Consider the following 25,407-nt stretch of genomic DNA (forward strand, 5'->3'; position numbering starts at 1 on the left):
CGGAAGCAGGCTCCAGGCCCCGAGCTGTCAGCACAGAGCCCAACGCGGGGCTCGAACTCACCGACCGTGAGATCATGACCTGAGCCGAAGGCGGACGCTCAATCGACTGAGCCACCCAGGCGCCCCGATTTTAATTCTTCTTAAACGTTTGGTAGACTTCATCATTGAAGCTATCTGGGCATTGGCTTTCTGTTGTGGAAAATTTGTAATTATAAGTTCAATCTATTTACTTGCAATTGGTATGTTCAGGTTTTCTGTTTATTTCTTCTTGACTCAGTTTCAGTAGTTTGTGTCCAAGACTCTGTCCATATAACTAGGTTATCTTATTTGTTGGTATAAAATTGTGCAGAGTATTATAATCCTTTCTATTTCTGTAAGGTTAGTGATAATGTCCCCTCTCATTTTGATTTTTTTATTAAGTCCTTTTTTCTTGTTCAGTCTAGCTAGATACTTATCAATTTTCTTCATCAAAGAATCCACTTTTAGTTACATTCATTTTCTATATTATTTTTCTGTTCATTTTTTCAAATGTCCAAATCTTTATTTCCTTTCTTCTACATATTGTGATTTAATTTGCTCTTTTTTTTCTAGTTTTATAAGGTTGAAGTTTATATTATTGATTTCACTTTCTTCTTTTTAAATATAGGCATTTAAGCAGTGTTTTATCTGTATTTCATAAGTTTGGGCACATTGTATTTTCATTTTTATTAATCTGAAAATACTTTTTCCATGATTTCTTCTTTTAGCCATTGATTATGAGCATGTTATTTAATTTCCATATATTTGTGAGTTTCCCAAATTTCCCTCTGTTACTAATTTCATTCCATTGTGGTTGAATGACATATTTTGTATAATTTCAGTACTTTTATACTTACTGATACTGTTTTATGGCCTAACTTATAGTCTGTCAACATCTCTATGCACCTGAGAAAAATGTATATTCTTGTGTTGTTGGGCAGAGCGTTCTATAGATCCATGTTAGGTCTGGTTGGTTGACAGAATTTTTCAAGTCTTCTATTTCCTTGTTGATCTTAGGTCTAGTTGTTTTCTCCTTATTGAAACTTTATCCTTCTGTTCCACAGAATGGATAATCTCAAGTGATCTCTTTTCAAGTTGACTGTTTCTCCTGTGAGCTCGGATCTGCTGTTGAATATCTTAGTGAATTTTTCATTTTAGTAATAGTACTTATTATATTCAGAATTTATGTTCTTTTAAAATGCTGTCTATTTATTGATATTCTCTATTTATTGAGACCCAAAAGTTTTTTCAAAGAAAAAAGGCACTGGAATTTACTAAATTTTTGTGAATGTAGATCTTGCAACTGTGGAACTTTAGTCCTTCTAACAGTTAATGTTAACAGAGATAGAGGCCCCAGGTCCCTCAGTGTGTTATCATTAAGTCCTTCTTACTCAAATGGGACCCTGGAACTTAGTGACCATCACCTTTTGAGATGGTTAGAAGTACAGAATCTCAAGCCCCACTCCAGATCACTGAATCAGAAGCTGCACTTCAATAAGATCTTTAGGTGATTCCCACGCACATGGGAGCTTAAAAAGTGGTGGGCCAAAAGTCCTGGAACCCACCATGTTTTCAGAGCCTTCAAGGTACCATGTACTACTTTTCAGAATAGTAGTTTTGCATTTATTATATATGACTTGATAAATGTCCATCTTCGTCTCTAGATTACAAACCCACAGGGGAAGTCTGCTTCCTGTTGTACACCACAGTCACACACATAGTTAAGTGCTATCAAATCTGTCCAGAAAATCCGTGAAGTGGACCCTGGAATCTCATACTTACCTGCTTCCTCCAACCCTCACCTCAAATAGGTTTTGCAAGAGGTTTATCTTCTTAGTTAACCTACTCAGAAGACCTGAGATTTTTTTGGATCTCCTAGGGATGATTAGGAAGGATCTCTGAAATCAGGAAATATCTCTGAGACAAGGAAACTGTCGTTTTTCTTTCCCTTTTGCTAAAGTATGTACTTCTCTAAAATTTGAGTTCCTCGGCTGATAAGGGTTCTCTGCATATTGGAAAGAAAGAAGCCATTGGGCACATTTTTTATAATTCTGCAGAATGAATTTTTTGCTGATTTTTTTTTTTTAAGACAAGTATAGTTGAAACACAACGTTACATTAGTTTCAGGTATACAACAATGATTTGACAATTCTATATCCTATGCTATGCTCATCACAATATACCTACCATCTGTCACCATACAACACTATTAGAATACCATTGCCTATATTCCACATTCAGTAATTTTATCTCCACTTCTTCATTGCATGATTGGGAGTCTGTATCTCCCACTCCCCTTCACCCACTTTGCCCATCCCCACCTTTCCTCTGGCAACCATCACTTCTCTGTATTTACGAGTCTGATTCTGCTTTTGGTTTGTTTATTCACTTGTTTTCTAGAGTATACATATAAGTGGAATCACGGTATTTGTCTCTGCCTTCTTTTTTATAAGTTTATCTTGAGAGGGACAGAGAAAGTGTGAGCAGGAGAGAGTCAGAGAGAGAAGGAGAGAGAGAATCTCAAACAGGCTCTGCACTTAAAAATTTTTTAAACGTTTGTTTTTGAGAGAGAGAGCATGAGCGGTGTGTGTGCGATGGGGGGTGTCTTGTTTTTTCATTTGGAGCATATTTCTCTATCTCTAAATTTTGCTTGACTTTCTGTGTTTGTTTCTAGAAGTTAGGCAGAATAGCTACTTCTAAACTTGAAGGATTGGTTTGTGTATGGTCATTCTCTGTGTAGACTGTATATGCTTGGCAAGTTTGGCTGGCTTGAACTGTGGCTGGCATGGGCTGGGGGTCCCGGGGCACTTTGTGCTGGAGCTGCCCTGGTGGGATGGCCAGAGCTGAAGTCATGGGCTGGGGGAAGTCCCAGGGCTCTCCACACAGAGGGTTCCCTGGCAGGACGGCTGAACCTGAAGTGGGTATAAGCCAGTGTGTCCTGAGGCTTTTTGCAGAGAGAGCTCCCTGCCTGAGCAGCTGGAGCTGAGGTAAGGTATGGGGTACAGGGTCCTGGGTGCTCAATGCATAGGGCCATCCTAGCAAGCGGTCTGGGGCCAACGCTGTATGGGTATGGAGTATTCTGGGGTACGTTTTGCCTGTTACTTTGGGGAAACAGCTGGGGCTGTAGTGAATGCTGACCAGGGGTGTCTCGGTGTGTGCTGTGCTAGGGCTGCCTCAGTGGGACTGCTGGGGCTGGGGTGGGCTAGGGGCCCAGGGCCCCTGAGGTGGTAAGCTGGCTTGGGCACCTGGACTGCATTCATCCATGATATCAATGTGAATGAGGAATGTTAGCCATGCCCTGACCTGCCCCGAGACTTTAAGTAGTTCTCCCACCATTTGGCAGCTTTCTAAGGCTGGATCTTCTGTTATTTTTCTTTTGTTTTTGAATTCTAGTTAGTTAATATACAGTGTAATAGTTTTGGGTGTACAATTTAGTGATTCAGTGTTTCCATACATCACCCAGTGCTCATCACAAGTGCCCTCCTTAATCCCCATCACCTATTTCATCCATCCCCCCCACCTCCTCTTTTCTCCCCCCATGGTTTTTCTTAAATTCCACCTATGACTAAAATCATATGGTATTTGTCTTTCTCTGATTTATTTCACTTAGCATCATACAGTCTAGCTCCATCCATGTCATTGCAAGTACCAAGAGTTCATTCTTTTATGGCTGAATAATAGTCCATTGTATATACATACCACATTTTCATCCACTCATTTGTCTAGAAACATTTGGGCTCTTTCCATAATTTGGCTATTGTTGATAATGCTGCTATAAATATTAGGGTGTATGTATCCCTTCAGGTTAGTACTTTTGTATTCTTTGGGTAAATAACCTAGTAGTGCAATTGCTGGATCATAGGGTAGTTCTATTTTTAACTTTCTGAGGAAGCTCCATACTGTTTTCCAGAGCGGCTGCACCATTTTGCATTCCCACCAATAGTTTCAGAGGGTTCCCTCTTCTCCACATCCTCGTCTAGGGCTGGATCTTTTGTATACTAATTGCTCTTTATTTTGAGAGAGACAGAGAGCAAGCGAGCACGAACAGAGGAGGGGCAGAGAGAGGGAGATCGAGAATCCCAAGCAGGCTCTGTGTTGTCTGTGCAGAGCCTGACCTGGGGCTCGATCCCACAGACTAGGAGATCAAGACCTGAGCTGAAATCAAGAGCCAGACGCTTTAACTGACTGAGCCACCCGGGCACCCCTGCTAGTGGCTCTTTTAAACGCCAGATTTTCCTCTTTGTCCTGCAACAGGGGAATTTGTTGAGGGGCCCCCAGGACTATCCCTCATTACAGTTTGCAGTGCCAGGATGGGGGTTCATTACCTTGTCAGGAAAACTTTTAATCCTGAATGATGTCCTTAGTTTTGTTTCCTTATAGTTGTTTTCTCCATCAGGAAAGGTTATTGGAATACGAGTAAACTACCATAAACTAACAAAACCAACACTGGTAAAAAAAAAAAAAAAAGGCTTTTCACTTCTAATTCCTATATATTGATATATTCTAGTTTATCCTACCTTCCTATAAAAGGACTTGAGGCTAATGTTGAAGTGAGATACAAGGGAATGTAACTAAAGCAATTTGCTAAGGTATGACGTGCCCTGTGCGTGCTGATGAAGAGGGTCTCCTGTTTCATAGCCTAGAAAGCATCCCGATGTGGGTCACTTCCAAGCAGTAAGAGGGGTTCTACGATAGATGGCCTTCGTGAAATCTCAGATTGCTCCAGTAGTCTCCCGACTAAAAACAAAACAAAACTCAAACAATAACAGACAGTAGGTATCATTAACAGTGCTTTTATTTACAAAGAATTATTTTTATTTGGCTGTTTGGAAAACCACTAACATTTTTCACTTTAGAAAACATTAAATAATAAACAAGATGTTATACAGTACTTTGGATAACTTCTGTCAGTTTAGTGCAATCCATTATTGGCACCTAAAAGTGACATTTTCAATTATTTCCCCCTTTCCTCTTCACTTGTGCAGTTAAATGACCACAAAGGAAATGAATCATTACAAATGGATCTAAAGCCATACCATCTGGCCCCTATTCAAAGGCTCACAGATTTACATCCCTGCTCCCATCCTGCCTTCACCAAGTGAAATGACTAAAGATACTCTGTTGGTAATTTTTTTTTTTGGAAAAATAGGTGAATTTGTGGAACTTGGGAGATTCCCATTGACAAATGAAACTGAATTATAGTGGCTGGGTGAAGCAAGGATCCTGAAACTGGTGTTGAGCATAGCATAGCACTCTCTATCAGTGGCCAATTTGTCACATACATTGCAGAGAGAATGCACCAGATTAAAAAAAACAAAAGAAAAAACAACTCTCTAGCCTCTGTTCCTTGCTATGGTCTCTTTAAAAACCTGAACTATCATCCACTGAACAGGTGAAAGGGTTATACTTTTACCAAAAAAAGAAATGAACCCTACCACATTAGGACATCATTGAGATAGGGAAAAAAAAAAACCAAAAACAAAAAACAATATTCTTAAAAGAGTATGATGGACAGATATTTTACTGTTTTAATCCTGTTAGGTTTGCCATAAAGGGAGAGATCTTTCAGTGAGCTCCCCATTTGATGGGTTTTTTCCCCCTTTTGATTCTCCTCCATTAGGAGGCTAAGAGGTAAATGCCTAAATTAGACCTTGGCCTCATCCGAATGACTAAGTTCCGAAGATTTTCATTACCTAGTAATAGGATCAAAACAGCTTTTGGAAGATTCTGTAATCTGTCACTCTATCTTGATGTAAGAACATCTTTAACCATCTTAAATAAACACATTTTTATCTATTTTTAAACCTTCGAAGAGGGTGAGGGAGAAAGAGAAAAGAGAGGGAGAGAAAGAAGAGAGACAGGGAGAGGGAGAGAAAGAGGAGAGGGAGAGAGATTAACTTTTTTTTTTTTTAACAAAGGATTCTAATTTAACAATTGTCCCTGCCAGGAAATGCCCCCTCACACTCCAGTCTAGGCCTGTTTCCTCTTGTTCTATTCTTAGCGCATATGGAGAACAGCTGGTCATCATCCTCTCTGTACCAACCATTCATACACTTGAAAACCAGCAATGGTTTGCCCCTCAGTCTTCTCTTCTCCACGCTGGATAATCCCAGTTCCTTTAATTTTTCATCATAGATCTTTTTTTCCAACCCTTTAATCATCTTTGTGATTCCTGGCAAAAACAGCAGAGAATATTGATTACTTAATCAGGAATGAAGTAAAAGCCTCAGGACTAAGTTGCCTTTTAAAAGTTAGGTATTTTTTTCATATATAGGTAAAATCGGCAGGGAGGAAATGTGGTTGGGGGGGGGTTCCCAGATTTTATTGCTCTAATGTGTGCGTGAGTCCCATTCCAACACATCAATGCGTCCAGGCACAGGACCTGCTCCCTGACCCATTCTGACAAGACGGCACATACATTAGGAGCTAGACCTGCCTACATGTATGTGGATCTAAAACAGTATGAAAACCTGTCCCAACGGAGCTTCCCCCACACTTCCCCTCACCCTTCCATAAACAGGATCTTTTCTCTGAAACAACCAGAACTTTTACAACATGTTTTACTGATTACCAAAGAGAGCCATGTTATTATGGTAAAAACTGTTGGTTTTAAAGTATACCCTGGAACAGTGAGAGTTTTATATGTAAACTTCAGCTTCTTGTCCACATGAATGGTTCGCTATCCTGTATCGTGATCAAACTCAAGGCCATGAAAAAATTCATCCCTCCACTACCACACCTGACATCTCTTCCAATTTTCTCTTGCTGCCAAAATAAGGTCATGGAACTGGATGACATTTCACTGGGTATTTTTTAATTCAAGAGCTCGCAAGCTGCCTTTTCCCTTGCAACTAGAGTCTGTATATATTAGGAACACGTAACTACCTAGTATCAATAGCACATTTACACGAAACACAATACTACTAACGAGGGATTACGTGTCCATTCTACGTCATGTCTTTGAAAGAAAAATACAGATAACGAGAATAAATGCATCTTGATAAGTTACACACCCTTCTTTTATAAAGTGAATGGCAGTAAAAGTCAGAGTTCAGGTCAGGCCAGAGCTAAGAAGCCAAGGGGAGAAACCAATTTCACAAGCACATTGTACATCTCTTAGGGGAAGTCAATACTACTCATGGTACAACACTGAACAGATAACAGAATGGCCATTTGCACAGATTTCCTTTGAAAACTTCTCCCATGGTTTGCTACTAGGAACACCTGTAACCAGAAGGAACGATGCAACAGGTCACATGCCAGGGCCCTTCCCAAAAAAGACACAGGATGGAAAGCAACACCGAAAGCTGGCTTGGATGTGTCTACAGGTGCCCCCTATATTCCAAGGAGGGTGTCACTATTCACTGGAATTGCACAAAAGCAGGCCAGCAAGGTGTGGGTCACCCACCAGACTTTCTCTTGACCCACTGACCCATTCTTCTCCTAGGCCTGATAAGAGGGAGGAGAGGACAGGAGGTGAAGATTGGAAAAAGAAAAGAGCCACAGGGGGGAGTTCATTGCTAGTTCGGGAGTTGCTCGCGTTCTTCAGAGCAGTGGCCTTTTCTCAGGCTCACATCATCCAATCCAATCTCCCCAGTGTGGCCACGCCTTTTTTCACCTCTGAAGATGACCTAGGGAGAGAATGCACACACCAGTCAAGCCTCCTCTGCCCCTTCCCAATGCCCATTCGTTTCACAAAATAAAGGCAAACGTTCCCCCAACACCAAACAGTAAACTTACTCGACAGAAGGAAAGACTAGAACATAGCCAGGGTCACCTGAGGCTTGCCTTTTGGTAGAAACTGAAATCATGAGTAAACTGTTAATCAGACACATGTTACTCTTTAAAAAGCCATTCTGAATGACAGACTACTTCAGTTTAGGAATGTTTATGAAGCGGACACTTTGTGAAAGATTACCAAGGACAGAAGTAAATGAGACAGATATAAAGATGTAGAAATAAGAGCCAAAACTCTGGAAGATCATAATCATGCCGCCTATCGTGGATGTTTGCTATTTCCTCCTTGGGTTAGGCTGACTTTGTTGGCCTAAAATGGACTCAGACCAACCACCACACTGAAATCACAGTGTTGTTTTACCTACGTAAAGAACAAAAACTTTCTTGTATTTTACCTTCTGTAGATCATCCTTGCTTTTTTAAAAACAGAAACCTTCCTGTGCTAGGATTTGAAATGCCTTTTTTTTTTCCAGACAATGTTACACTTTTTTTCAAAGAGTACAATAAATCTAAGACTGATAAAAGCGTATATAAATGGAGTCTATCCCTTTTAACATAGTTTCTCGAAACTATATCTGTGGTCACCTAAGCATAATCTCCTAATAGCAAGGTTTATGAATAGGAGCATAAAGATGCTCCTCCAAAAACATTATTTCGGCGGGATGCTATAGTGCATCTTATTGCCACCTATGACTTGATTACTTAAGATAAAACTTACATACTCAATCAAAGCTTTTCCCACATCCTCTCCTGAATAGGACGTCCCAAGCATATTGTTCTGGGTTCCCACCCAAGGCTGTTTAACTATGATCTCTGAGGCAAAGGGGAAAAAAAAAAAAAGACTTTAAAAAAATACTTCAAAAAAGAAAAAAGAAACACTTTAGGGTAACTCTGAAAAATAAAGGAGTTGAAGAAAAAGGAAAAGCAGCAACAGTTAAGCTCACCCCCTCTGCCCCTTCAAGTTGCTGTTAACTTTTTTTTTTTTTCCTTTTTGATTCCTGAATTTTCTTCACTAAAAATAGGGGATTTTCACCAAGGCTGGGGGGAGAGTGGCAGTGATCAGAGGTTGCAACGAAGAACATAAGCAGCAGCAAAAGGGATGAAAGGAAGAGGCAATGAATGAACGGAGCTCTCATACCCAGAAACACAAAGCTTTGTGCCTGAATTAATGAAGAGAACAAGGCTTCTTCAGATTCAGATCCTACAGTTCTCCTCTGAAAGGAAAACTTCCCAGGCTCTGCCTCCTTCGAGGTTCTACTTACGCTCTTGACGTCAGCCCCTCGCAAGGTGATCTGTGTGTGCCTCCAGCCACGGCCACCATTTCTTCCCCACAGGGCTGCTCCGTGGGCACCGTGTTTTCTCACAAACACCTGGAGCGTGCCGGAGTGCAGCCCAGTCACCTTGTGCCTGAACGACAGGCACAGGTCCCCTGAATGCATGAGGTGGCCGAGAGGTAGCACCAAGCGAGCGGCCTTTCCCCCTGGGCCTTTGGCTCCCGAGACTGTCAGATATTGTCCACCTGGAATGGGAAAAGCAGGGCTGTGTGTGTACGTGCCGACATCCCTTTCTAGCACAGACAGCATGGATGGCGAAACTTAAGTCAGATTTACTTTGCAGAAACTGCAAACTGGGATAGTCCCTTGTACAGAATTCCACATTTGCGGGGGTGGGGAGGAGGATCTTATTTCTATGCCTACTTTAAATTCTATGGTTTGTGTTTACAGAAAATACTTGGCTCCTGGAGAGTACAAATTATGGCAAGGACACGATAGATAATTAGTAATCCTAACACCATGAATATTTCTTGCTGAGTATGAGCAGACATACACGGGAAGACACAAGCTCCCCATCTCCTGATCCTCACCAGCGTCTGATTATGTTGTCAAGCTGGCTGGCTGGCTGACTCTAAATTGTCAGGGAGAATTTTCTATGTGGATAATTAACCTCCAGGCAGCAGAGCAGACGGTGATCTAAAGGGGCAGTGGATCTGTTTATTCTCTCTTCTCTCCACTTTTTTTTTTTTTTAATCTCTAAAGCAAGAAGGGTCCTTTGCAAAGGTCAGTTCTGCTGTTTTTCTTACATGGGAATACGTCTAATCAATCCCAGGAAGATGCAGAGGTGTTCTGGAAACCTCTACATCTTCCTGGAGCATCAATTTTTTTTGTAGGTAAGTAGCTTAAGACATGTTTATATCAAAGCAAATCTGTAACATGATACATAATATATAGAATGTTTATTACATTTACATGTACACAAATTAATAAACACTTTCAATTTGGACAAATCAGTCTGATGATGTCCTCAGATCCCTAGGGCTACAGAGTTTGCTTCCCCCTATTGTTAGAATAACCACAATAGCGGGGGGCGGGTAGTTTAAGGAGCAGTGAAGTGGGGGGATACTGCTTCCCAAGAGAGGGAAAGTTGCAAGTAGTATTTGGAAACAGTCCATATACAAGTGACATCCCCCCACCAGCTGTTTTATTACAGCCAACTGAAAAACAACCCTGTGTTTCAGCACTGATTTGTCCGTAAGAAATATGTGGTTGGAATGCTGACCACATGTACCTGTTTTGGTAGAGACACTACTTATTTCTCAGTTAAAAGATAAACCATCCTTTCTTATGCTTAATCTGTGTAAGACAAGATTATTTGGGGGATGTCCTGTTCTTCAAGTGACTGCTCTACTAAGTTCCCTCTGAGCATTCAAAGGACCAAATAGGCGACTAGCATATACTTCCCGGTGCCAGGCTCTTTAAAGGGAATACCTTCAGCCCTGCTAACTGGTCTCTGAAGTGAACATGAATTTGGCTTGTTGTGCACCTGCAGAAACTAAGGCTTGGAGAGGTGAGGGCACCCAAGGGGTCGTCTAGCCAGTGAGGGGCAGGGAAACACTTTGCGCTCAGAACTGCCTGGCCTCCTATGCAGCGCCTGCTGCTCTCAGACTGAAATCCCTGGCTTACGGGTTTCTGTCCCCCAGCAGACCGTGAACTCGTTGATGTCAGGACCAACCTTTCCTCCAAACCACCCCATTTTACATTCCTGCCACATGGTAGGGCTTTGAGGTCATGTGTTGAATAAAGGATATTCCAAGAACACAGCAAAAACCTGAGGGGAAATAGGTCCTTGAGGCATGTACTTGACTCAGCGAACACACACATATTTCTTTTCCTCCTGTCCCTGTGCCTTGCCAAATTAATCCAAACAATATTTGGGGCCAAAACATTTAGCTGGGGCTTACGTGTCTCCCCGTAAGTCAGCTTTGAATCATCACAGGTATTTGGGTTAAGACTAAGATATAAGGTTATTACAGTTAACCTGCAAGTTTTAAGAAAACAAGGATTACCTTAAGACCCTGTGGAATGTTCGCTACTATCTCTATGCCAGACACTGCAGGCAAACCACGACATCCTGACGAGAGTCAACTAGTCCTTTTGCACAGGTATTTAAAGCTACAGCGTAAATCACGGTGAGCGGTGAGCGAGGCCACCACTGCTCTTCCTCTATAGAGTTGCTCTGGGGGAACCAGGTTTTTGTTTTACGTTAAAGGATTCTTTCCCTTTTTAAAAGGAAATGTTACCAGGGTGCGGTGGTAGCTAAGGGAAAAATGGATCTCGTGCTTCAAACAAGTTACCTATTAGATAAAAATTTTACTTCTGATTCCAAAATACTGGTTTAAATATAAAACTATATTAGGCACTTTCATGGTTTCAGTTTAAAGCATTATAGTATCGAAAGTGTTGGTTTTTTTTTTTTTTTTTGAGAAACAATAAATGCTGCAGAACTTGCCAGAAAGTTAGGCGATAAAATTTGAATGTACTTATTTGTAACTCTACACTGGTTTGTGCCTTTACAACTTCAATTTACAAAGACAACAACATAATGTCCATTACCTTACCTATTAATTGTGTGGCCAAAAGAAAATGAGGGGGAGTTTGGCAGTTTTACTTACACATCATGGCCTTGCTGAGAAACCAGCCCAGCTAGACAACTAAGATCATTACAGTTTGCTGGGATTTACCTCTCAAATACAAAGGGCTTAATTTTTTGTTTTTAAAAAAAATTTTTAATGTTTATTATTGAGAGAGACACAGAGCGTGAGCAGGGGAGGGGTAGAGAGAGGGGGAGACACAGAATCTGAAGTAGGCTCCAGGCTCTGAGCTGTCAGCACAGAGCCCCATGCAGGGCTCGAACTCACAAACGGTGAGATCGTGACCTGAGCCAAAGTCAGACACTTAACCGACTGAGCCACCCAGGCACTCCAATTTTTTGTTTTTTAAACAGAAGTAATACAGTAATGCCCACTGTAGGAAAAACAGAAGTACAAAAGCATAGAGAAAATTTAAATAAGCCATGATCCCAAAAGCCAGAGATAATTACTAACATTTTAACTTCTGAACATTGTCCTATGGAGATATATGAATGCTAATGCACATGAGTATAAACATTTTCCCAGTGTGGTAACTTCCTTTTTTTCATGAAATATATTAGCCATTTTTCTATGTCAACAAATAGACATTTTTCATAGCTCCAAGCATGCCATTAATAATTTAGCCAGTTTCTTTGTGAAGAACATTCAAGTTTCAAATTTTTATTTAAAAGTTTTTTTTGTAATTTCAAGTTTTTATTTAAATTCTAGTTAGTTAACATACAGTATTAGTTTCAGGAGTAGACTTTAGTGATTCATCACTTACACCCGTGCTCATCATAGCAGACGCCCTCCAAATTTTTACTTTTAAGATGAAAATAGCATAAAACAGTAAGATGAGCAAAAAAAAAATCTGAAAAACATAAAAAGAACCAAGTTCCCTTTTTATCTAAAGAGCTTTACAAATCAAACATGCACAAAATAAAGGGCATCATAGAGAAAAAATTACTTAAATCCTATGAAAAGTTGACCATCTTTTCCTATAAGAGAAAGTCAAATTAAAAGGGGAGGCCTTGTCACATTTAAATTTGGCAAGGATAAAAATAATTTAGGGGCAGCTGGGTGGCTCAGTCAGGTAAGTGTCCCACTCTTGATTTTTGGCTCAGGTTGTGATCTCACGGTTTGTGGGATTGAGAGCCCCATCGGGATTCACACTGACAGTGTGGGGGCCTTAGAATTCTCTCTAACCCCCTCTCTCTGCCCCTCCCCTGCGTGCATGTGCTCTCTCTCAACCTTAAAAAAAATAGTTGGGTAAGATCTATTGGGAATGGTTCTTAAATATTGGCAGAAGCATAAATTGCTACAACTCTTATGAAGGGCAATTTTGAGAACTTATCAAAATTCAAAATGCTAATTCCCTGTGACCTAGCCATTCCAATTTAGGAATTTATCCTACAGATATATTCAAGTGTATATGAAATGATACATGGACAATCTTCACTGGAGCACTGTTCTGCTGAAATGTGCCTCAGTGGATGGCTGGTTAAATACAGTGTGGTACATCAAAGAAGGAATGGAGTTAACAGCCATAAATAAGAATAAGGGTGTTCTGTTTACAGGACAATCTTCAACAACAATAGCTAATACTGTTTTATTGGTAACTGTGGGCCAGGCACTGCTTTAAATATTTTACATATGTTTAATAGATATTACCATCTCCACTTAAATAACTTGCTCCAAGTCAAAGCTATTGAGTAGTGGCACTGGGTTTCAGCCCAAGCCTTTGGGCTTCAAAGTCCATGTGCCTCTAAACTCTTCAAAGACAGTATCTTCTGGGGTACCTGAGTGGCTCAGTCAGTTAAGCATTGGACTTTGGCTCAGGTCTTAAGTTCACAGTATGAGTTCAAGCCCTACCTCGGGCTCTCTGCTGCAGAACTGAGCCCTACTTTGGATCCTCTGTCTCCCCCTCTCTTTGCCCCTCCCGGCTCATGCGTACTCACTGGCTGTCTCAAAAATAAGACATTAAAAAAACGAAAGGACAGTATCTTCAAATGACAAAAGCAAGATGCTGTTGTGTAGAAAAAGATCCCTCTGGAAAGATAAGCAAGAAACTAGTTGCATCTGGAGAGGGTAACTGGGAGCCAGGGCTGGGCGAGGGAGCTTGTATTTTCACTGTTGATTTGTTTTTCCATGTTTGTGTATTTCAAAATAATACTTAATGCTGCAACAGACACGCTTGCATGTACATGCTGGCTTACTTGCTATATATTTAAGTGAGTAGTGATCAGTAGTAGAGCATTGAGTCAGCTTCCTTTAACCCTGATCCCCAGAGATTGGGGTTTCAGGAAAAGCCCCCACCCCCATCCTGGGGTGAAGCCTTGACATTTACAGAAGGGTGTGTCTTCAGGGCCACAGCCACATGCCTGCAGCATATCACATCAGTCAGCAGCACAATCTTCTCTGTCCCTTAGAGGCATGTATTAATTCCACTATCTCACAATTAGGTTGAAGACTGAATGTAATAAACAAAACCTAATGAGCACCAGGAAGAAGAGCCAGCAAATGAATTTACTTTGCAGCTGTTTCTCAAAGTTGTAAGTGTGTTTTAATTGAGGGTTTTCTTAGAAATATTAGCATATGAGAATATCTGCAGATCTGGATCTTGCATAAGAAGTGCACATTAAAATCAGTCGTAACTGTGGAAATCCAAATATATATTCCTTTACAAATGGCATAATCTAGATAGAAGCAAGTAAACAATAAGCTTGGTAATTAGGCAATACAAAGGAATCATTTATTAAATTGGTTATATTCTGCTCTGGTCTTAGCTTGTGATACACACACACTCACACCCCTGAACTTCCTAGAAGAAAAACAGGCATTTTTCATACTAAGCTTTAATAATATTTCCATCAGTATTTGGTTAGATTTTCCCAACATATTCTAAAAAGTTTGTCTGCAATTCCACCATGACATATGCCACGCATTGCTGTCCCTTCTTTCACTCTGCCACCCTTTGGTCTTCCATCCACTTTCCAAGCCAGAGCCCTGCTGCTCAGTAATCTCTTTGGGATGACCTGGGGGCATTCGAATCTGAGTCAGAGGCTCTTGGAGGCTGTGTATGAGGTTTTCTAATTCAACCCTTATCCACTGCTCAAAACAACCTCTTGCTGTATGTCACCCAAACACCCCCACCAGGGGAGAGACCTCCCTATTTCCATGTCATTCTGTTCTTTTTAGACAGCTCTGTTGATTGCAAAGTTCCGAGAGTGAACCAAAACTGATCTTCCTGTAGCTTTTACCTACTGATCTGACTTCTCATCCCCTTGTTGTTGGTCAAGTATTTGAAAAGCAGTCTTGCTCCATAACTTCTTCCCCAAGCTAAACATTTTGGTTCTTCACTTGTTTCCCATAGGCTTCAAGCTACCTTTCCATCTAGGTCATTTTCTTATGAGTGACCTACAATTATCTCTATTCTTTTCAGATGAGAAAGAACCCACCAAAGTGGATTTTCCACTCTGGAAAAAATATCCTATGTCTATGGAAATGACAGTGATAACACAGATTCCATTCAAAAAGGCTTTCACCTCTCTTATTTGAGTAACTTCCCTGTGCATCCTAGCTATCAACGGACAAAAGCAGAGAAGGAACATGTTTTGCCTGCTGGCCCCTTACATGAGCCAGTCTGAGCTGCACTGGAGATGAGGGCCTGAGAAGCTCCCCCTGATTGTCCTGAAGTTACCTGCAGCTTGTTATAATACTAAGATTTCTTCCTAGGGTCAGTTTTATGCCATCTTTTGAATATACGATGTATGCACCCGCATGCCTACATGCTAGGTGTGCAGTTGAACCAAAAAATGCCTATGCAAGCCTCCTGCCCCTTCCCCCCAGTACACTGAATGAAAGCTTCCTGTACTAACCCCACGGGGAGACAGTGCCTTGAGAGCTAGCTCCCTGTCTCCTTCCTTGGAACAATAAAAAGTTCCTAATTTTCAACATTTCCTGAAGTTTTCAGTCTGACCTCTAGAATCTGTTTACACTAAGGCACTTCCTCCCCTTCCCACACGTTGTGTAGTTGGTTTCTAGACCATGAGCCATACCTTGCACTCACTCTCCATATATTTCACCCTCTTAAATATCGCCTGTTGATCTAATGTTTTAGAGCTAATTTTTTTCAGCACACACTGCCACTTTCTCCTTGGGCTCTGAGTCATTCTACTCCGTTTGGCTGGTATGCCTTCAATATGCAAGTTCAAGATCTAATTCATCCAAATTGGTAAAACCTGGAGCAACCCCAGAAGCTCATCCTCCAGGGGCCAGAATCAATCATCAACAGCTACCCAGTCACCCAAACAGCCATCACTTCCTTTCAGTTTGTTCTGTTCTGTCATAGCCAAATGGCCATTCCAAACGTTTTTGTCTACCATTCTAATTTCCAATCCTCTCTCTCAGAGGGCAAGTGGAATTTGGGGCACAACAAATTTAAACATCAACATAGGTAATGACTAATAAAAAGTGTTTAAATACTATGCTTTAGAACCAATTTAGTATTTTAATTCTGAAAATCAAGTATTTTACATAGATTTTCTACATAGGATGCCTACATGGAAGTATAGTGAATTCTTCTGAGTTTAGCATGAATTATTTTCACAATGTACCTTACTTGAAAGAGTTACTCGTTACGGCCATGAACGGTGTGTACCAGCCTGTCACACATAACTGCTAAAGCTCCCTCATCCTGTAGCAAACTACTTCAGGTCAGTGGTCAGTCAAACCTACAGTCCTGACATCTGCTGATCATAGACAGTGCACCTGCTGGAGAAGGCTGAGGCCACAGGAGGTACAGGGACACCTGGAGGGGAAGTCCCTTGTTTAGCTTTGTGGCCTGAGGAAATGTATACCACCTCTGGGCCTCAGGATCTCCTTTGTGAAACAGGACAATACTACCTGCTTCACAGGATAAGAGTAGATTAAACGGAACCAATGAGATGATGAATGAGTCAGGACTACAGTAGATATTAAATACATGGTTTCTCTCTTATTCACAGATATTTGTGACATTAATAATAACGTCATGCCCTGGGTGCATGGGTGGCTCAGTCGGTTCAGCATCCAACTCTTGGTTTCGGCTCAGGTCATGATCTAGAGGTTTGTGGGATCTGGCCCCATGCGGGACTCTGTGCTAACAGCAAGGAGCCTGCTTGGGATTCTCTCTCTGCCCCCTCCCCTGCTCTTATTCCAACTCTCTCAAAAATAAACAGATAACGTCTTGCTCAGAGTCACCTTAAATGAGAAGAGTGTTTGCGGGAGGCAGGCGGGTGGGGGTCACTAAAATTTATTTGATAGCTAAGAGAAATCTAAAAACCCATTTAAGCTTATTGAATATTCATATTTTAAAAGCTTACTTCAAATTTACATTAAAAAAATCTGTTATATTGCTACTGTAGAGCTACTCAGGCACCCCAGGAAGCATGCAATTTAAAAGTCTTAATTTTCCAAGCAGCTATGTCTAACTCAACCTTTCTAATAACATTCTCCTGTGGAATAAATGGTAGTAATTTATAATTAATTTCACCAGCATCTAAAGTAGACTGAAACTTTTTCCAGAGAAATATTCACAACTTCACAGAAATTTCCAGTGTCTCTTTCTGCAATGTGTCAAATCTTTAAAAAGACCTAATTGAGAAAATAACTAGGGACTACCACCATGGCTGATGTACCATGATATTACTTCTTTCATGCTCGGGAATGGGGTACTATAAATAACTTGAAAATTATATGTTAGAATGAGTCTAAATGTTTTACTTACCAACCTCTGTGAGGGAAATTAGCTGGCCTTTTAGTGAACTACTTGTCTTCCCATAATATTATTCTAGTTTATTGCTAACAAGTTTAGTTCACTTAAAAAAATGGAATATGAAATGCTAAACGAGATCTTTCTTTACTGAATAAAGAGGGTAAACACAGAGGCATGTTACAGTGTTCTTGATTGTCAGAACTAGGACCCTCAGAGAGGATCAAACTGCTCTATATTAACTGGTTTTACCTGCTGGATCTCTAACTGGTTCCCAGTGCAAGTCACTGTCTTTTTCTCTGATCCATCCACAAAGCCCATGGTCGAAATTACAACTGTGTATCAGAACACCTATGAGAAAATGACCAGAAAGATGAGTAGACCGCAAACCCAATGACTAACAATAAAAACAAATTTGTTCTCTGTACACATGTTCTCTTCTAGCCACATAGAACTACCCCACCAGATATCAAAGATCACACGAATCCTGACTTAGAACAATTGTGCCTGTGTGTTTAGCTGTAAGAATAGAACATGCCAATGTTGCCAAATTATGACCTTGTTACATCATCAGTTACAAAACATGACTTCCTCCTCACAGTTGAAGTACAGCTTTAATATTTTTTTAAAAGAAGATAATGATGATATATCATGATTTTCACTTAACAATTGTGGAACCGCAAAGGAAACCGAGTTGTAAAAAATAAAGTATGTTTTTCCCAGACATAACTAAATAATCTACAATTTATTTATTTATTTATTTATTTTCTTTTCAACGTTTTTATTTATTTTCGGGACAGAGAGAGACAGAGCATGAATGGGGGAGGGGCAGAGAGAGAGGGAGACACAGAACCGGAAACAGGCTCCAGGCTCCGAGCCATCAGCCCAGAGCCTGACGCGGGCTCGAACTCACGGACCGCGAGATCGTGACCTGGCTGAAGTCGGACACCCAACCGACTGCGCCACCCAGGCGCCCCTATAATCTACAATTTAAAAGCCATTTTCGGGGCGCCTTTGACCAGGTCACGATCTCGCGGTCCGTGAGTTCGAGCCCCGCGTCTGGCTCTGGGCTGATGGCTCGGAGCCTGGAGCCTGTTTACGGTTCTGTGTCTCCCTCTCTCTCTCTGCCCCTCCCCCGCTCATGCTCTGTCTCTCTCTGTCCCGAAAATAAATAAACGTTGGGAAAAAAAAAAAAAAAAAAAAAAAAAAGCCATTTTCATGAAATGGAAGGAGACACTAAAATGCCATTGTAACACTACAAAAATGTAAGTATCTACCTGGATCATCCTTCGCTTCATCGTCTGCACTGACTCCTCTTTCAATTTCAAATATTTCAAACAAGTCATTTGAAGGCTGCCGTGGAACTGCAAGAGAGAGAAGTTTGGTTTGGTTTGAGGAGGTATTGATAAAGGGCCATGCCTTTAATCACAGCGTAGGGGGAGAAGACCCAGGCATTTCATTCATCCGAAGAATCCAAAATATTTAATTAAAAATATTACATGTCACGTTAAGATTCACGCGGATTGTTCTACAGGCACTTCTACTATAACACTTATCGGAGTACAATTTTTGAAAATGTTTTTCAAGTGTTTCTAAAAGTCAACGTAAAAAAATTAAAAAGTCTTTGCCTGAAGAATACATTTTAAAAGAGCTACCCGTTTCTGGCAAAATATTCACCTCTGTCAAATTCTAGAATTTGTTTCTATGAAAAGATATATTATGAACTCTTAATTAAGGCTGTTTTTTAGTGGAAACTGCCTGCAACTGCAGTGAATGGTTTGATTTTCTAGCCACAGCATCAACTGTCTCCAGTGAATGCTGCCCGCGGCTGAACTCCATCCACAATTCTTACCATCTCTAGGTTCCCTGGCTCCTTAAAGATCAGATCCAAACTCGCTGGGGAAGGATTCACAACTCACCCCCCAAAACACACATCACTGTCCAAACACACCATTCGTTTTCATATCTCTGACTCCATCCCCAGCTTGGGATCCTCTTGTTCCTACTAGTTGACCTGCCAAACTTCCCCCTCTTCCTGCAAAGACCCAATGCAAACATCCCTGTCTGGGTAAAAACGTTCATGCCCCAGGCGAATCAAATTCTTTCCTTTTGTATCCCGCAAAGACTCGTGTTCGCATCTCTATTACAACCTTCCATAGAGAACTGTAGTTCTTCACATAGATGCACGTCTGTCCCTCTAGGTTCTGAGGTCCAGGATGGCATCAGTCACGTCCTATTCATATGGCATTTCCAGGGCGTGACCTGGAGACAGGCCCTCAATAAGTGTTTACTGAATGAATGTGAAAATCTTATCAGAGACTCACATTTTGTCAACCCTTTTCCTCAAGTGAACCAACTGGGCCAGAGCTGAAGAATCCATTTTTTAAAAAACGGAGTCATTTAAAGCATTAGTTATCATTCAATATACATTTGTCCCCCATATACCAAGAACCATGGTAGCCAAGGGGACAGGCAATAGGGTGAACAAGACCGACAAGGACCTGGCCCTCAGGGAGACTGCATTCTAGCTAGACAGGCCAACATTAAACATGTAGCTAAATCCACACTGCAATTCTAAATTCTGATGAGGGCTGCAAAGGAAAACCACCAGAAGATGTCATGAAGAGTAACTGGGGTGGGGATGGAGGGAGTATGTGGGAATGTTGGTGGAGGGGAATTCCTGGCCAAAGACCAGGGCATACTCCCTTTTCTACGCCAGAACTTAGATTCATTAACTATATTTTTATAAGGCAGGGAGTAAAAGATGTAGAACACCAAGGAACAGACATTAGTCAGAAGGGTTCTTTTTCAACAATGTTCCTATTATTTTTAGCAAGAATTTTTTTTAATTAAGTAACAATCCCATAATATTCACACTGATGGTTTTTATTTTGCTTACTGCTTTTCAAGTTTTTCCCTTTTTGTTTCAAAAGTCCAAACAGCGGATACCCATCTCCTCTCCACACACACACTCACCTATACCCAGCCTGAAAGGGATGGGAGAGAAGCCAGTCCATAGACCAGCTCTAGGGATATAACCTGATCGCAGGTGCCCTGGGCTGAGGTAACTGGCTATCCTCTTAAGTTTTTTTTTTTAAACACTTATTTATTTTTGAGAGAGTGAGACAGTGCGTGAGTCGGAGAGGGGCAGAGAGAGGGGGAGACACAGAATCCAAAGCAGGCTCCAGGCTCTGAGCTGTCAGCACAGAGCCCAACGCGGGGCTTGAACTCACAGACCGTGAGATCATGACCTGAGCTGAAGTCAGACACTCAACCGACGCTCCTGCTCCTTCTCCCCTCTCTGTCTCTCTCTCCCCTACGAGCCACCCTCTTTCATAGCCAAAGGACTAACAGCAACAATATCCATTTTATAGCTTTCCTTTCTTCCTTTGGGCCTCTAAGAGGGAGATTGCCTCTTATTTACTAGAAATACTATAAAGTTGTAAGCAATTATGCTTCATTTCTCATTATATAGAGAAAGTGTAAAAAATTCTATAGAACAATCATTTTTTGTCTCCTGTTGTAACTTACACAACTCATCTCTGGACTGGAATAGCTCAAATCTTCTAATACCGTATTATGGGACTGCTTTGTGGCTGTTTGTCAGCCCCCTTTTTTTCCTAGATGAAGGACACTCAAATGGTAAATAGAGTCTTGGTGTAGAGGGGGAGGCTGGTACAAAGGTTTCCTGGCACAAGGGGCCTATTTTTTGTTGTTCTTAGAAGCTTCTTTATTACATGTGATCTTAAAACTGTAATACATATATTACAACATGGGGATAACTTCTAGTCACTGATATAACACTTGTCATAGGAAGCTTGCAATTAGCTTTCTTATAATATAGATGTTTCTAAGTGAATTCATCAATTCATTCTTTGTGTGTGTGTGTGTGTGTGTGTGTGTGTGTGTGTGTGTGTGTGTTTTACTCTGTTGATTGTTTTATTGATGATAGTCTTTGGATCAGGTACTCAATTCCCTCCATCACTTCATTCTTTATAGGATGGGTGTCACTGCATTCAATGCAGTTTGCCCTAGATAAAACTGTTCTCCATGGCACTTGCAAGGTGTGTTCTTAGAAACCTCTGTATTTATAGGGCACCTGGTTAAACATCTGACTTTTGACTCTTGATTTCGGCTCAGATCACGATCTCACAGTTCATGGGTTCTAGCCCTGTATCGGGTCCTGTGCTGACAGCATGAAGCCTCCTTGAGATGGATTCTCTCTCTCTCTCTCTCTCTCTCTCTCTCTCTCTCTTTCTTTCTCTGTTCCTCCCCTACTTGCTCGCTCTCTCTCAAAAATAAACCTTAAAAAAAAAGAAACCTCTGTATGACAAATGTACTTAAACACCTCATGCTTATTTAGTGGGTATCACTTCCATCCCTGATATATAACACCGTGTGAACACAGCTTGCAAATATCTTTCTTAAAAATATATTAGAAGTGTTCTTAAATGATTTAATGCATGCATTAAATAATGAGGGTTACTTCCACTCTCAATAATAAACTGGTCATAAAGAGAGATCAAGGGGTTCCTCTCTAAGGAAGCACCATTTACACCAAGAAGGAAAGAATACGGAAACTTCCAAGCAAAAAGCAAAGTGGTGGTGTGGGGGAAGAAGGAGTGTTTCAGACAGCAGTTACAAAGAAGGCGCTCAGAATATCCAGAGAAAGGAGTTCATGGCGTCTGGAGGATGCTGAGAAGTGGGGGAATGTGACTTGGGATGAGGTTGAGGAGAAAGGAAGGGAGGAGATCACGCGTTTGGATGGTTCATTAATGTTCCATTAATGCCAGATGTCTCATTAATCAATAGTTCTTGGAAACCAAGTGCCAAAAACAGTAACTTCAGCAGGTGACCAAGCACACCTCAGTGCAGGTCACTGGGAAACAGTCCACGGAATTCAGAGACCTAAACACTCTGTGGCTATTAGTTCTCACAATTGTGTGTGCTCTTCTCTGTAACTGCCAAATTGTTAAACTATTTCTCCTTCCTGATACATACACATATGGATTGCTAAGAGTCAAGTGTCAAGAGAAGGTTCACTACCCTGCTACCTGGTATTTTACACTTTATGTGACAATACTAGGTGAAATAAGTTGTGGGACAAAATCACTCAAGCAGTATGATCTTAACTATGTACAAGAAAAAACAAGCAAACAAAAAACAGACTAGAAAATAAGAGAGACAAAACACGCCCTCCCAAGCACATATGGCCAATTAATTTACAATGAAAGAAGCCAAGAATATACAGTGGACAAATGGCAGTCTCTTCAAAAACATGGTATTGGGCAAACTGGATGGCCACAAGTAAAAGAATGAAACTGGATCCCTATTTTACATTATACACAAAAATGAACTCAACATGGATTAAAGACTTGAATGTAAGATCTGCAACCATAAAACTCCTAGAAGAAAATACAGGCAGTAAGTACCTTGGCACTGGTCTTGGGAGTGATTTTTTTTTTTTTTTTGGATCTGACTCCAAAAGCAAAAATAAGCAAGCAGGACGATATCAAACTAAAAACCTTCTGCACAGCAAAGAAAACCACCACCAAAATGAAAAGGCCAGCTGCTAAATAGGAGAAAATATTTGAAAATCATATCCAATAAGAAGTTAATACTCAAAATATATAAAGAACTCAGACAATTCAATAGCAAAAAAAAAAAAAATTCAATTACAAAATGAGCAGAAGATCTGAATCAACGTTTTTCCAAAGACATACAGGGGCCAGCAGTTATGTTAAAAGGTGCTCAATATCATCGATCAACAGGGAAATGCAAATAAAAACCTCACACCTGTTAGAATGGCTGTAATCAAAGAGACAAGAAATAACAAGTGTTGGCAGAGATGTGGAGAAAAGGGAACCTTTGTGCAATGGTAATGAGAATGCAAACTGGTGCGGTCACTAGGGAGGTTCCCCCAAAAATTAAAACTAGAAACACCATATGATCCAGCAATTCCACTTCTGAGTATCTATCTGAAGAAAATAAAAACAGTAATTCAAAAAGATATAAGCATTCTCATGCTCACTGCAGCATTATTCACAACAGCCAAGATATGGAAACAACCTCAGTGTCCACTGACTACTGAATGAAGAGATGGCATATATACGCATATATACGCACAGAGTAATAATCAGATATAAAAAGGAATGAAGTCTTGCCACTTGTGACAACATGGAAAGACCCTGAAGGCATTATGGTAAGTGAACTGAGTCAGAGTAAAACAAATACCACATGCTCTCACTCAAATGTGGAATCTTAAAAACAAAAACAAGCTCATAGATACAGACAACGGATTGGACGGATTGGTGGTTGCCAAAAACAGGTGAATGGGTGAAAGAGCTCCAAAGTTATAAATGTCCAGTTATAAAATAAGTAACTCTTGTGATGTAATGTAAAGCATGGTGACTACAATTAAAAACACTGCACTGCATATCTGAAAGTTGCTAACAGAAAATCTTAAAAGTTCTCATAACAAGAAAAGATTATGTAATAAAGTATTATGATGGGTGCTAACTAGATTTATAGTGGTCATCATTTCAACATGCATTCAAGTATCTACTCATTGTGTTGTACACCTGAAACTAATATAAGGAAATATATAACTAATATAAGGAAAACTGGCCATCCAGTTTTCCCAATACCATGTTTTTGAAGAGACTGCCATTTGTCCACTGTATATTCTTGGCTTCTTAATATTATTGTAAAGAATTGTTTATAAAAAGAAATGATTTCTGGGGGCACCTGAGTGGCTCAGTAGGTTAAGCATCCGACTTCAGCTTAGGTCATGATTTCAGGGTTTGTAGGTTCAAGCTCTGCGTTGGGCTCTCTGCTGACAGCTCGGAGCCTGGAGCCTGCTACAGATTCTGTGTCTCCCTCTCTCTGTCCCTCCCCTGCTCATGCTGTCTTTCTCTCTCAAAAATAAATATTTAAAAAAATTAAAAAAAAAGTTATATGAACATTCTTTATTTTATGTTAATTTTGATCATATTTGCTCTCTCACGTCCACTTTCACGTCCCTCCCACTCATTCTCCATGCTACAGCCAGAATGGTGTACCTGATCTAAAATCTTCCAAAGGCTTCCAGCTTCCACCAGAATAAGGTCCGAAATTTTTACAGGGCTTTAAAAGGCACTGCATCTCTAGCTGCATTTGGTGCCCTTCCTCCCACACCCTGCTTTCCTACCTGTGAGTTCTAGAACTAGAAGGATGTTTTAGTTCCACACCCTTTCACTCCCTGGGGCACTCGCTCACAGTAATGCATCCTGTGTGTCACAGTGCGAGCATCACCTCTCAAGAGATTTTCACCCATCTGTCCTTCCCAGGAGAGCTTAGCCAGCCCCACATCCTCACACAGCTTCCTCTATTCTCCTTTAAAGCATTCAGTACCTGGGGAAACTGTTAGATGTCTGTCTTCACCTCCAGGATGTAGATCCCATGAGGGCAAGAGTATGCTCACTGCTTTACAACAAGTTCTTAGCCCAGTGTCTTGGACTCAGCGGATTGCGTTTCTTGACTGATTACGTTAAAGAGTGCATAGAATAGATGGAGGATGGATGGACAGAGGGTAGCAGAATTGTATTGTTAGCATTTCTCCTATCCTTTTTTTAATCTCTAAAATTATACCATTTTAATTCTAAAAATTAATGGTCCAACTAGAAAGTATCAGATATGTATTTGTTTTTATAAAATATATTACGTATTTAGATTGACTATTAACTAAAATACAAAGCAGGGAAAAATAATTAGAAAAATCATGTATAAGTGTCTATCCTGGTTATACTTTTATTTTTAGGCAAGGTTATTTATCATTTATTTTAATTAACATTTTCTTCCTTGATTAAAATAATTCTCTTGGATCAAAGAACATGTTTAAATTCACAGATATATTTCAATTTCATAGCCTCACATTTAATATAGGTACCAAGACTCTATTGAAAGTCCTCTTTGAGCAATCAAAATACAAGTAACAGACATGTAGTTGCTATGG

At 40.5% G+C, this 25,407-nt stretch overlaps 1 protein-coding gene across 6 annotated transcripts in view; it reads right to left on the reverse strand.

Moving 5' to 3' along the window:
• Positions 1-4,795: 4,795 nt before the first annotated feature.
• NPNT (nephronectin) overlaps positions 4,796-25,407 on the reverse strand; it is an 84,688-nt gene continuing 64,076 nt past the window's right edge. For 4 of the 6 annotated variants that reach the window (XM_040476876.1, XM_040476885.1, XM_040476892.1 and 1 more), the window contains 4 exons: positions 18,692-18,778; positions 17,667-17,765; positions 9,018-9,274; positions 6,663-7,649 (listed from right to left, as the gene is read on the reverse strand). In XM_040476876.1, coding sequence (XP_040332810.1) covers positions 7,539-7,649; positions 9,018-9,274; positions 17,667-17,765; positions 18,692-18,778 — 554 coding nt within the window. In that variant the 3' untranslated portion in view covers positions 6,663-7,538. Of the gene's footprint in view, positions 6,191-6,662; positions 7,650-9,017; positions 9,275-17,666; positions 17,766-18,691; positions 18,779-25,407 lie in introns of those variants that run through there. The other 2 variants (XM_040476903.1, XM_040476908.1) reach the window with 2 other exon arrangements.

The sequence above is a fragment of the Herpailurus yagouaroundi genome, unplaced genomic scaffold (genome assembly GCF_014898765.1).
Source record: "Herpailurus yagouaroundi ecotype Mexico unplaced genomic scaffold, PumYag 28, whole genome shotgun sequence".
NCBI lineage: Eukaryota > Metazoa > Chordata > Mammalia > Carnivora > Felidae > Herpailurus > Herpailurus yagouaroundi.